Source organism: Mustela erminea, chromosome 10, assembly GCF_009829155.1.
Source record: "Mustela erminea isolate mMusErm1 chromosome 10, mMusErm1.Pri, whole genome shotgun sequence".
In the NCBI taxonomy this organism is placed as follows: Eukaryota; Metazoa; Chordata; class Mammalia; order Carnivora; family Mustelidae; genus Mustela; species Mustela erminea.
The window spans coordinates 109,321,751-109,334,646 of NC_045623.1; the positions used below are offsets into that span (position 1 = coordinate 109,321,751).

A 12,896-nucleotide genomic window follows, 5' to 3' on the forward strand; every position below is an offset into this window, starting at 1 on the left:
CGCCCGCAGCCAGAAGCGCCTGGCCCGGGGCACTCTGGGCACACGTGCGTGCGCACTTGGCCGGCGCCGACCTCCGCCGCCGCCTTCAGCCGCACACGCACTCCCGCCTCCGCGCGAGCACCCGCGCGAGCACCCGCATGCGCTCGGCGCGCGTTCCGCGGAGCCTCTGTGGCGCCGGCAGAGGACGCGCGGGCACGCAGCGGGCGTCGGGGCGCGGGACCGAGCTGTCTCTGGCTCCCGCCGGCACACAGGGACCTCAGCTTCCCGTGCTGCCCCCCAGCTGCCCGCCGATGTAACCGGGACGCCCCCCGACTCTGAGCACCCACGGGCCCCGGAGCGCTCGCGAAGGGGGTGGAGAACCGGAACCCTACTCCTGGGTGGTGCGGTCGACCCCTGGGGGCCCCGGCGGGGGACCTGGCGTCGCCTGGGGCGGGGTCTCCCCTCGGACCGCAGCGCTGCTTCCGGGGGGCTCCCCAGCCCTCTCCCTCCGGGGGACGCGCGCCTGTCCGCCCACGGGCCGACTCCGCAGGCCGAGCAGGGGTTACGGCCCGAACACACTGCGGGCGTCCCGCGTGCCGGACCCGGGACCCCGGGCGGGAGAAGGGGGGCGGGGCGGAGCACGGGAGAGCGGCGGGAGCTCTGCGCCGGTGCCGCCGCCGCCGCCGGTGCCGCCGCTGCCGCCGCCGCTGCCTACGCGCCCCCCCACCCCGGCCCTTCCGCGCGTGCGCAGCCCCGCCCCGCGCCGCGCCGCCAGCGGCCCGGTGACGTCAGGCCCCGCCCGCTCTCGGGCGCCCCCCGGCGGGCGCGCTTAGGCCCGGGGCCGGCGGTCCCTTTAACTGCGCGGCCCGAGGGGGCGGCGGCGGCGGCGGCGGCGGCGGCGGCGGGGCGCGCGGACGCGGCCGGGCCTCGCGCGCCCTCCCTGCCTGCGTCCCCGGGCCGGGGCGGATGGGCGGCCGCGGGCCGCGGGGCAGCAGCCGGGGCGCGCGCGGAGTCGGGGCCGGCGGGGCGGGTGGGGCCGGGGCGGCCGGGCGGGGCGCCGGGGGCCTGGGAGCGGCCGGGCCGGGAGCGGCGGGCGGGCGGGCGGGCGGGGCGCAGGCCGGCAGCGGGGAGGCGCCGGCGTCCGAGCCCCGGGCCGGGCCGGGAGCGCCGCGCGGGCCCCGCGCCGCCGCCGCGCCATGGCGGAGACCAAGATCATCTATCACATGGACGAGGAGGAGACGCCGTACCTGGTCAAGCTGCCCGTGGCGCCCGAGCGCGTCACGCTGGCCGACTTCAAGAACGTGCTCAGCAACCGGCCCGTGCACGCTTACAAATTCTTCTTCAAGTCCATGGACCAGGACTTCGGGTCAGTGGGCCGTGGGGGCCTGTGCGCGGGGACGGGTGTCCGCACCTGTCCGCGCCGGGGCAGGGCCTCGGGGAGTCTTGGGACTGTGACCGGGCGCCGTGCCTCCGCTCCCCGGGGGTGCCGCGCGTCCAGCCTGGCTGTGCCCTGAGCTGGGGACGCCTGGGGCCCTGGCTGCCTGCCCAGGAGCCTGGGAGCGCTGGGCGGTGGGGAGACGGGGGTCCTCCTTTCTCCGCGCGCTCTGGGCCGGGGCCTGCGTGGCTGAGTGTGTTGACTTGCCGGTGGTCAAGGTCCGTGCCCCAGGGTGAGCTTGGCACTTGTCAGACTCAGGGTCCCCCTGCCCCCTTCTGTGGAGGGCAGGTGCTTATAGGGCTGACCTGAAGGGCTTGTGATTCCTGGGGCCTGGGGTCAGAGGAATGTCAGCAGGGGAAGGAAGGGATGAGGGCAGGGTCCTAGCTGCCCAGTGGGTCCCCTGTAATTAGCACGGGAAGAGAGGTGATCTCTAGTGAGCACAGATTTGTCTGTAGAAGTCTGCGGAAGTTTCCAGAGGCTCAAGAGAGCCTCCCCCTGGATCCCTCCTCCAGGGTCCTGAGGGTAAAGCAGAGGTTGAGGATAAGGGTTGTCACCCCCCACCCCCCCCCCCCCCCCCCACCCCCCCCCCCCACCCCCCCCCCACCCCCCCCCCCCCGCCTGAAGGGCGCTCTCTGTTGGGCTTCTGTGCTTGTTGAGCCACACAGTACTTGGGTTCCTGGGAGCAGCCTGGATCATCTGCTGACACCAGAAGCCTCTGGGTCAATGTCCCCATGTCCAGCCCTAGTGGTGGCTGTCTTGGCTGAGGGGACTTCCCGCTTGCACTAGGCAGGGCCTCTGGGATGGTGAGCAGGAGGCCGGCTGTACGCTTGAAGCTCTGTCTGAGGCCTGACCCAGCAGAGCCGTGGGTAACTTGAGTCCCCAGCTCAGCAATGCTGGGGGAGGGTGGGGTACTTAGAGGCCTCATGGGCTGAGCAGGTGTGCCTGGCCGCCCTCAGGCAGCCTGTGTCCTTGTGTGTGAGTGTGTCTCGGGACTTTGACATTGAGGCCATTTCCTGGATTCTCTGGTTTGCATGGACCGTGGGCAGCCCCAGGTCAGGTCAAGCGGGGGCCATTCAGCAGTTCTCTGGGAGGCCTGAGGGAAGTTTGGACAATTAGACTTTCTTGCTAACCACTGCTACTGGGGAGGGGCAGAGAGGGAGCGTGCATTCTCGGCCACCCTGGGTGGGCTGGGCAGTGGCCCCACCATGAGAGGGGTAGTCTCAGATCAGGGGCTGTGAGGACCACCCTGGTGAGCCTGGGCCTCCTGCCCCAGCCTACCATCCCACTGTAGGCCAGGCCTTGAGTTCCCCGAGCCTCTATTCCCAGCCATGGTTGGCCACTTAGTAAGGGAAAGGGGAGTCTGAGGTGTGGCCCTGGCCACCTGCTCTGCGCCGGGTCCCACTCCCATCTTTGGCTGAGTGAGTGGGGGGTCCTGTGCCTACCTCCCATTTTTCCCATGCAGGTCACAGCAAAGCTGGGGAAGGTCCCTGGGGCTATGGTGGGCTGACCCAGAGGTGCCAAGCTTTGGCTCTGGCGGGCGGTGGCACAGGGAGGAGTCTGGGGCTTTTTGATGTGAGGCAGAGGTTGGAGTTCCTTGCTATCAGGGCTGCCTTGCTGATTCCAGGCCTGGATAGACTTGGCACCTAGCTTATCTGCCTGGCAGCCGCCCGGGTACTTCCATCTCTGGGCCAGGAGCTCTGGTCTCTGAAGCCCTCTGTCTGTGGGTGGCGGGGCAGCGGGTGGGGACTGGGCCTGACCCAGCCTCCCTGGGCGAGGGCCCACTCTGCCCTCTGCAGCCGGTCCATCTGGGCTCAGCGCCCCCAGTGGTGTTGGGAGGGTCCAGAGAGGCACCCTTGGCACGTATGGCAGGGTATAGAGGACCGTGATCCCCTTGTCCTGGAGCTTGCAGGGCCACGGCCTGGGGGAGCTCTAGGGTCAGGAGGCGGGGGGGTTGGGGGGGAAGGGGCAGCCAGAGGCACAGTGGGAGCTGAGGATCCCTGACTTGTGGGGGCATGGGGGGGCTCTCTTTGAGATCTCCTCTGTCGCGTATGAGCTTGCTCTGCCATCTTCCTGCTCTGTGGCAGGAGTTTCGTGGGGGCACCTTGTGCCTCTGAAGATAGGCAAGGGTTGGCCTATGGCATGCTGTGGCCTCTGGGAGCTCTGGGGGTCCCCCTGTGGCTGTGCTTGGCTCTAAGGGCCCTGCTCTGGGCAGATTCCTTGCCAGGGCGAGTCTGCGGGGGTGGCGGGCGGGGCCGGACAGCCACAAGTTTGAGGCTAACTGGGATCTCGCCAGGAATTTTGAGGTTGGGGGTGTGGTGCCAGCGGGGGGGTGTGTGCCCCTGGGCGGGCGCCCCGAGGGTCAGCAGAGACTGTTTCCGAGGTCTCCTTTTCCCCCTGGTGAGGCCTGGCCAGGGAGGGAGCCCCAGAGCTGTTGGGAGGCATTTCCCCTAGGCTCCACTGAGGCCTCCCCTGCCCTTGGCTCTGCCTGGAGCTCCCAGAGATTATGCTGGGCAGTGGTGGGCAGCATCGTGCATCCTGAGGAAGGCACCTGTGCCCTTCTCCTGGAGGCTCTGGCACCACCCCCACCTGCTGGCTGTTTTGGCCTAACTGGGTGGGGGCCTTGGTGCCCCCCCACCCCGGCTGCTCCAGGTGGAAGGCGGGATGTCCTGTCGCGCTGGGCTGGGGGACTTGGGTTCCTCTGGCAGGGGAGCAGGGACTCTGGGCTCTGGGGGCTCATTTATGCAGGGGTGGGGGGCACAGAGGCTCGGGCAGCCCTGGGTGATTGGTCACCTGGAGGCCCTGGCCAGGTGGGCCATCGGCCGCTGGGGGAGCCAGGCAGGCTCTGTGCAGTGAGGGCTGGCAGCTCATCTGCTGGCCCTGGGGTGAATCAGAAAGGGCAGGGGCTTGGCAGTGGCAGGGGAAGTTGGGCCACCTGGGCCGTGGAACAGGAGCCACATCCTTCCCGAGTCTCGGCTGCTGCTTTCACTCTCAGCCCGTGCTCTCAGCCTGCTGGGCCCCAGGAGGGCTGGCTGCACGGCTGTCTGTTGGCTGCAGCTGGCAGAGCCCCAGCTAGGCCCCCTTAGGTCTTCTTCTGGTGGCCCCCTCTTGGGGGACCTCAGCTGAGTCCCGGGCTGGGTCCCAGGCTCCCCGGGGGGCTTGTTCTGTTCAGCTGTGATGCCTGCGTTGGTTGGAGCAGCAGATGCAGGGTCTTCTCGTCCTGCCTCCCGCCCGCCTCTCTGCTCCCTGCATGGCTGGCATGCAGAGGGGTGTGTCAGGGTTGCTGCGGGATACTGGCAGGGTGCCCCCTCCGGCCCTGGCTGGCCCTGTCTCTCCTGTCTCCTGGGGCCTGAATGGTGGGTGGTGGACCTGGGCCTCGCTCCCTTGGAGGAGTGTGGCGTGCCCACCCCGTGGAGGCCTCCTGCCACCTGTTGTTGCCCAGGACTGGCAGAGTCCCGGTGTCCAGGCTCAACCGGTCACAAGGCTGCTTCCTGCCTGTTCTCCTGGCTCCTGTTTTTCTACTGGGCCCGAGTCCCCGATGTGGAAATCCCACTGTGTTGGGCAGGGCTGGGCTCGAGGAGGGTAGGGCGTTGGGGTGCCTCCTGCTGCAGGCCTGGCCCTGCCTGCCCTGATCCCTGGGGCTCAAGGAGACCACAGTGTGGGCTGCATCTGGGCCATAACCCTTGCCTGCCCCACCGCACGGCCCTTGGGAAGCATGCTGGCTGCTGCTTTCCTCAGCCCTTTGGATCTGACAGCTGACCCTATGCCCCACCTGTGGCTGACCCCAGTGTCGCTGGCTTACCACCCCGTTAGCATTGCTTTGGCTTTCTGTGTCCTGCCTGGGTACCGTCCCCACCCCCACACCACCAGGCCAGGGGCTGGTTGCGGGCCTCTGAGGCTGGGACTTCTCAGTGGGCCCAGCGGCCTGTGCCTGGCTGTCTTTGCAGGACTTGAGTTGGGCTGTTGCAGAGAGTGGGGTCTGCTTCTGTCTCCACGGCCAGGGGGACGGGCCGGGCGGGCGGTGGCCTGCCCTCCATGTGCACGTTCAGGTCTGAGTGCCCTCCTCTCGCGGCCTGCCTGTGCTCGTGGGGTCTGCTTATCCTCATGTCTGTATTGAGGCCTGTTGCGAATCAGGCCCTGTTCTGGGGCGGGGCTGGCTCTGGGGGGGTGAGGAGGTGACCAGAAGCCAGAAGAAGCCAGATAGAGCCCCGCTGTCGTGCAGCCACATTCCCTGGGCACAGAAACACAGAGCAGGGCAGACGCTTGCATTATAGGGGTGACGAGGTGACCCTCTGCCCCTCGAGGGTCGGGAGCTTGGACCTCCTTCTGACCTGGGCCCTGGGAGGTGTCCACAGGTCCCCAGATCAGATTGCTGCAGCAGGGGCATCCACACAGACTGACGTCTGGGCATGTGGCTGGACAGCCTGGGCTGGCACGCGCCCTGGCTGAGAGTGTGGGGGCGTCTTCCTGCAGAGCCCGCTGGTGGGAGCCAGCCCTCCCGCGCGTGGTCTCACAGCACTGTCTGCCCACAGGGTCGTGAAGGAGGAGATCTCTGATGATAACGCCAAGCTGCCCTGCTTCAACGGCCGAGTGGTCTCCTGGGTGAGTCCGTGGGATGTTGGCAGAAGGGTGTTGGCTAGGGAGGGGGCTGGGCTGGGCTGAACCCATGTGGGTGGGGGGCAGGCTGGCGGGTATCCCTGAGCCGTGGCTGTCCTCCGCAGCTGGTCCTTGCCGAGGGCGCACACTCAGATGCCGGGTCTCAGAGCACGGATGGCCACACAGACCGGCCCCCACCTCTTGAGAGAACGGGCGGCATCGGGGACTCCCGGCCACCCTCTTTCCAGTAAGGACGGGGCGGGGCGGGGGGTCTGAGCCTGGTGGTCCTGAGGGGCCTGCTGCCTACCAGGCCTGTCAGGGGAAGAGGCGACCAAGCAGGGACCCGCGGTCGGTGGAGGAGGGGCGGGCAGGAAGGCCCAGTCTGGGCAGGTGTGTGGGTGGGTGGGAGGGAAGGAGCCGGGAGGGTGTCGCAGCGCCGACTGCCCCAGCCCACCCTCTCTGGTGGGCACAGCCCCAACATAGCCAGCAGCCGTGACGGGATGGACAATGAGACCGGCACGGAGTCTCTGGTCAGCCACCGGCGGGAGCGAGCCCGACGGCGGAACCGTGAGGAAGGTAACGAAGCCGCACCCGAGACATGACCAGGACCCCGTGGTGCACCCTACGACCCTGCCTCCTCCCAGTAGTGCCCCCAAACCAATGGGGGTCCAAGAGTGGAGGTCCTAGGCCTGTCTGCCCAGGACCCCAGGGATACTCCCCCCGCCAGCAGCCCCACTGTCACCTGGCGGGCTCCCAGGTCAGTTGGTGCTTAAGGCCACATAGGGAACTCCATGGCCAGCTCCCCTACTTGCTGTCCCCACAGTTGCCCGGACCAATGGGCACCCAAGGGGGGACCGGCGGCGAGACCTGGGGCTGCCCCCCGACAGTGCCTCTGCGGTGCTGAGCAGCGAACTCGAGTCCAGCAGCTTCATCGACTCTGATGAGGATGACAACACAAGCCGGTGCGTGGGTGTGTGCATGCGGGTGTGTGTAGGTGCTGTAGGTGCGCGTGGGTGTGTGTGCACGCAGATATACGTGTGTGGGTGTTACAGGTGTGTGTGCACATGGATGTACATGTGCGGGTGTTACAGGTGTCCGTGGGTGTGTGCATGCGGGTGTGTGTGCAGGTGCTGTAGGTGTGTGTGGGTGTGTGTGCACGCAGATATACGTGTGTGGGTGTTACAGGTGTGTGTGCACATGGATGTGTGTGTGCGGGTGTTACAGGTGTGCGTGGGTCTGCGTGCACGGGCGTTACAGGTGGGTGTGTGCATGTGGGTGTGTGTGCATGCAGATGTGTGCACGGGTGTTACAGGTGTGCGTGGGTGGGTGCATCCGGATGTGTGTGCAAGCATATCCCAGGTGTGCACAAGCATGCCTGTGTGTGTGTAATGCGTGTGCCTGCATGGGTGTGTGAGCAGGCACGTGCACAGTCCTGTCGCATGTGGGTGTGCAGATGTGTAACAGCATGTGTGCACATGCGTGGGGGGTGTGCGATTCCAGGCGTGTATCTATACACGGACGTGTGGGTGCTCGCGTGCACTGGCTTCCCCAGCGTTTGTGTGTTCGTCTTGCCTGGGTGGTGCCGCACGGAGGTGCGGAGCCCGGACGGGTCACGTGGGTGGGGCCGTGTCCACACCGGAGCGGAGCCTAATCCTGGGCAGACTCTACCCCAGCTCGTCCTAGGCAGACCCGGCTGGGGGCGTCCTGTCTCCCACCCCGCCCCTGCCTTGCAGTCCTGGGCCAGGCCCCTAACCTCCCCGCCCCTCCCCTGCCCCAGCCTGAGCAGCTCCACGGAGCAGAGCACGTCCTCGCGGCTCATCCGGAAGCACAAGCGGAGGCGGCGGAAGCAGCGCCTGCGGCAGGCGGACCGGGTAGGTGGTGGCCGGGCCGGGGTGGGGCGGGGGGCACCCCATGAAGCCTCTGCCCCCCGGCCCTCACTTGGGTCGCCCTGCAGGCTTCTTCCTTCAGCAGCATCACAGACTCCACCATGTCCCTGAACATCATCACCGTCACTCTCAACATGGGTGAGGCCTTCTTGGGGTCCCCCGCAGGGTGCTGGGTCCCCTGGCGGGGCTGCCCCCCTCAGGGGGCGCCTGCTCACCCCTCGCCCCTGCAGAGAGGCACCACTTCCTGGGTATCAGCATCGTGGGCCAGAGCAACGAGCGGGGCGACGGCGGCATCTACATCGGCTCCATCATGAAGGGCGGGGCCGTGGCGGCCGACGGGCGCATCGAGCCGGGGGACATGCTGCTGCAGGTATGGGGCGGCAGGGAGGAGCTGGGGGTGCCGCGAGGCCAGCTCGCCGAGCCACCGCGCTGAACCCGTCACCCCCCAGGTCAACGACATCAACTTCGAGAACATGAGCAACGACGACGCCGTGCGGGTGCTGCGGGAGGTCGTGTCCCAGACGGGGTGAGGTGGAGGGGCGCTGCGGGAGGTCGTGTCCCAGACGGGGTGAGGTGGAGCGGTGGGCGGGAGGTCGTGTCCCAGACGGGGTGAGGTGGAGCGGTGGGCGGGAGGTCGTGTCCCAGACGGGGTGAGGTGGAGGGGTGCTGCGGGAGGTCGTGTCCCAGACGGGGTGAGGTGGAGGGCTGGGCGGGGGCGTGACTGGGGCCCCTGCAGCTTCGCCTGTGTGACCCGCTGCACCCCACAGGCCCATCAGCCTCACGGTGGCCAAGTGCTGGGACCCAACCCCCCGGAGCTACTTCACCATCCCGAGGGGTGAGTGATCCAGCAGGGCTGCTACGGGAGGGGGGGTGAGGGCGCCTGCCCAGCCTGAAGGTCCTCTCCTCTGTGCCTCTGTGCTCCATCGTGTGCTGCCATCCATCCGTCTGTCTGTCCGTCCGTCCATTACCACACGGCGGCCACCCAGCTGACCCGGTACGGCCCATCGACCCCGCCGCCTGGCTGTCCCACACGGCGGCGCTGACCGGAGCCCTGCCACGCTATGGTACGAGCCCCTGCTCCAGTGCCGTCACACGCACCAGCTCCTCCTCACTAACCAGCTCTGTGCCCGGCGCTCCACGTAAGTGGCAGCTCAGGGGAGCAGGGACCTGAGGCCCCAGGGCGCCCACCCAGCACTGTTGCAGCGGAGGGCCTATGCGTGGGCGGTGGCGGCTGACACGTGTCTGTTTGCCCTCACGCATGCCCTCCTTCCAGCTGGGTGGCCATGTGGTGGGGTTGAAAGATGCCTGGAGGGGTCAGGCCAGCCCTGGGCACCCCCGGAGAGCAGAGGCAGGGCTTGCGCCTGGCCCCCACCTGGCTTTCCTGCAGCTAACACGACTAACAGCCCTGCGAGCGCGGAGTGGGGGGCGCGGAGGCCTCTCCCTGTGGGGCTCTGGTCTGCGGGGGGGAGGGGGGGGCAGGGGTGGAGTGGGGGCGTGGCCTCACCTGGGTTTGGGCCCAAGATCCTGACGAAGCATCTGCAGGGGTAGGGGACAAAGACCTGACCCCCCTTGCTCCCCGCCCCTGTGAGGGTCTGTGCTGTGGTGGGATTGGAGCCCACAGTCGCTGGATAGCCTCACGGCCCGGGTTCTGTGACCACAGACCCGACCCAGAGCGCGGTCCCCACAGCTGGCCCCACGGCCCATCCCAGCCCTCCCTGCCATTGGCTGCTCAGGGCTGAAGGCAGGGGCTGTGCCTTGCAGAACTGGAGGAGACGCCTCTGACGGTGAAGAGTGACATGGGCGCCGTGGTGCGCGTCATGCAGCTGCCAGACTCAGGCCTGGAGATCCGAGACCGCATGTGGCTCAAGATCACCATCGCCAACGCCGTCATCGGTGAGGGGTGCCACGGGGCTGGCTCCAGGCGGGTGGGCCGGGGCCCCAGGCTCTGGGCCCTGACGTGCGCTCCGGGTCAGGGGCGGACGTGGTGGACTGGCTGTACACGCACGTGGAGGGCTTCAAGGAGCGGCGCGAGGCTCGCAAGTACGCCAGCAGCATGCTGAAGCGGGGCTTCCTGCGGCACACGGTCAACAAGATCACCTTCTCGGAGCAGTGCTACTACGTCTTCGGGGACTTGTGCAGCAGTGAGTGGGGGGCTGCGGGCCGGGGGTCCCGCGAGGGCCCACCCACACTGCCCTCACCCACCCACCCCTCCCGCCAGATCTCGCAGCCCTGAACCTCAACAGCGGCTCCAGCGGGGCCTCGGATCAGGACACGCTGGCCCCCCTGCCCCATTCGGCCGCCCCGTGGCCCCTGGGTCAGGGCTACCCCTACCAGTACCCGGGCCCCCCGCCCTGCTTCCCACCTGCGTACCAGGACCCTGGCTTCAGCTATGGTAGCGGCAGCGCAGGAAGTCAGCAGAGCGAAGGTGAGAGCCAGCATGCTGGGTGCCCAGCTCCCCACTGTCCCTGCCGCCTGGCTCTGCCGTGTGTGCCCGCCCCCCTGCCCCGTGCGCTCCTCCCTGCTCTGTGCTGAGGCCCTGGGTGAGCTACTTCTGGAAGGGGTGAGTGGTTCAGGATGGGGAGAACTCTGCAGACTTGGGGGCTGTGTGTTGTGGAGGTGCTGATGTTCCAGGTGCAGCAGAAGCAAAAGGCCAGGAGATGGGCTGGGGAAGGACGGCAGAGAGGTCCCAGGACGTGATGGAGAACAGACACCTGCCCCCAGCACCTGCAACCTGGCCTGGAGCCAGAGGTGGACAGTCCCGCAGACAACTGGGGACCCACCCTAGGATGTGTGGAGAGCTGAGCAGGAAGCTCAGGGGTGTCCCTGAGGAGGGGGCTTGTTAGAGGAGTGGCCTGAGGCTGTTGGTGTCACTGGAGCCAGGGGACAGAGGTCAGGCAGTCAGCCTGGTAGAGGCAGACAGGGAGGGGGAGAGGAGAGCAGGTCAGAGGGCAGCGGTGGCCCAGAGGAGGCCGGTGCCGGGCGCCTGCAGATCCTGGACAGGCCCAGCTGGTGGTGGCACACGCCGCAGGCGGGAACGGGTGTCCGGGCTGGGCCCACTGTGTAACTCGTGCTATCCCTTGCTTTGTGCTGAGCAAGCCTTAGACTGAAGGACTAGCGGAGTGGACCCTCCGGGCCGGTAAGCCAGGGTCCCGCCCGGCGTCCCTCTCGGCATGTTCCCGGCCAGTTGGCCTTCTCAGGGTCCCCGCTCTTCCTGGGAGCCCAGGACGGGGGCTGAGCTGAGCAACTGGCCAGGGCCTTGGGGCTGGACGGAAGGTGGGTCTTGGGGGTGGGGGGCCCAGGATGGCCAACGGGAGCACCGGGCACACAGGGCCTCACTTGGGCCTCAGGCTCTCAGCTGCAAGATCAGGCATTGGGGTGAGATGGGGGGCACTGAGCTGGCCCCAGAGTGTCCCTGCCTGCCTGCGTCTGCTCGCCCTGCCCCCCCCCCCCCTGGCCTGCTGCTGCTGCTGCTCTTGCTTCTCTGAGTGGGGCCAGCCCTGCTCTCCTGTCTGCATGGCTGCCCCCTCCCACACCCACCCTGCTTGAGACCATCAGGTTCTGTCCCTGGTCTCCCTGGCAATGGCCGGTCACCCTGGCAGTGATGTGGCATGACACTGAGCATCTCATTCCTGTCCCCTGTCCTTGACTCCAGGAAGCAAAAGCAGCGGGTCCACCCGGAGCGCCGGCGGGAGCAGCCGGCGGGCACTGGGCCGTGAGAAGGAGCGCCGGGCGGCTGGAGCCGGGGGCAGTGGCAGCGAGTCGGACCACACGGCGCCGAGTGGGGTCGGTGGTGGCAGCTGGCGGGAGCGTCCGGCTAGCCAGCTCAGCCGGGGCAGCAGCCCACACAGCCAGGCCTCGGCTGCTGCCCCGGGGCTACCCCCACTGTATCCCTTAACAAAGGCTTACTCAGTGGTGGGGGGGCCACCAGGGGGGCCACCTGTCCGGGAGCTGGCTGCTGTTCCCCCAGAGCTGACAGGCAGCCGCCAGTCCTTCCAGAAGGCCATGGGAAACCCCTGTGAATTTTTTGTTGACATCATGTGACTGAGAGAGTGCCTTCAGCTCGGCCCCGAGGTGGGGGAGCCGGTGGTCTTGCAGGAGGGCATTGTCTCTGGGGCTCGTGTGAGCTTGCCTTATTGGTGGCTGTCCTGGGTCAGGCCAGCCTGTGCTTCCATGCACGCAAGGGGCCATGTCAGGGGCCCAGGCCTGGACAGAGTGGGAGCAGGCTGGGCGAGGGGCTGACGGCAGCCCAGACCACCATGATCTGAGTTCAGCAGTCCGTCCATTCCTATTTGGAGCAGCTTGTGTCCGTACAGACCCTGTGCCGTTGGGGTGTGCCTCAGAGACCCCCCACTTGCCTAAAGAGCGGTGCACAGAGCCCCAGACTAAGCTGAGGAGTGGCTAGTGGGCCTGCACCCCCTCTTTGCTCAAATCACAGGCCCCACCACTCTTGCCTGGGCTGGGTTGGCCTTTCTTGAAGGTGGAATCAGAGCCCCCAGGCTCCTCTGTGGATGCCCAGGGTAGGGATCTAATTTATTTATTTATTGCCTGGCCTGTGTGCTCTGGGGGAGGTGGTGGCCAGCACCCCGCCCCCACCGGGTCTCAGACTGAATGCAGGGACACAGGTCCCATCTGAAAGTGGGAGGGTTGGCGAGGGGGTAGATGGGAGGGGGACGTGTTTTGGCTGGTGGTGGTGGGGATGTGACCCTGAGGGGCAAGGGGCCCAGATGCACACAGCTGCTGCAGGGGCAGAGTGTGGGGAAGAGGGGGTAGCCAGCCCGCTCCTCCTTGCTGCCCTCGGGTGGCTGCCCACCCTCTCACGCCGCTTCCTTCCTGGCGTTTCTGGCCTGCACACATCTGCGCTGTAGATACTGTATCAAGTCGGAGTGTCCGTCCAGATAGTTAATAGAGCTGCTTCTGTGTAAATGCTATTTTAAAGACTAAAAAGCATTTAATTTTATGGGACGGATGTGTGGTCTGTGTCTCTTCTCTTCTCCGGGGTACCT

The 12,896-nt window shown here is 67.3% G+C and overlaps 1 protein-coding gene across 3 annotated transcripts; it reads left to right on the plus strand.

Moving 5' to 3' along the window:
- Positions 1–1,089: 1,089 nt before the first annotated feature.
- DVL1 (dishevelled segment polarity protein 1) lies at positions 1,090–12,855 on the plus strand. 3 transcript variants are annotated; one of them, XM_032361702.1, is made up of 16 exons: positions 1,091–1,345; positions 5,944–6,013; positions 6,133–6,254; positions 6,480–6,583; positions 6,831–6,969; positions 7,785–7,878; positions 7,962–8,031; positions 8,124–8,263; positions 8,343–8,419; positions 8,661–8,728; positions 8,880–9,032; positions 9,655–9,786; positions 9,867–10,034; positions 10,112–10,318; positions 10,990–11,029; positions 11,546–11,658. In XM_032361702.1, exons 1-15 carry the CDS (start codon positions 1,176–1,178, stop codon positions 10,998–11,000), a joined length of 1,725 nt encoding a protein of 574 aa, XP_032217593.1. In that variant the 5' UTR covers positions 1,091–1,175; the 3' UTR covers positions 11,001–11,029; positions 11,546–11,658. The 3 variants fall into 3 exon arrangements, with proteins under 3 accessions (XP_032217591.1, XP_032217593.1, XP_032217592.1); XM_032361700.1 differs by lacking the exon at positions 10,990–11,029 and having other exon boundaries at positions 1,090–1,345; positions 11,546–12,855; XM_032361701.1 differs by lacking the exon at positions 10,990–11,029 and having other exon boundaries at positions 8,880–8,957; positions 11,546–12,855.
- The last annotated feature ends 41 nt before the right edge of the window (positions 12,856–12,896 follow it).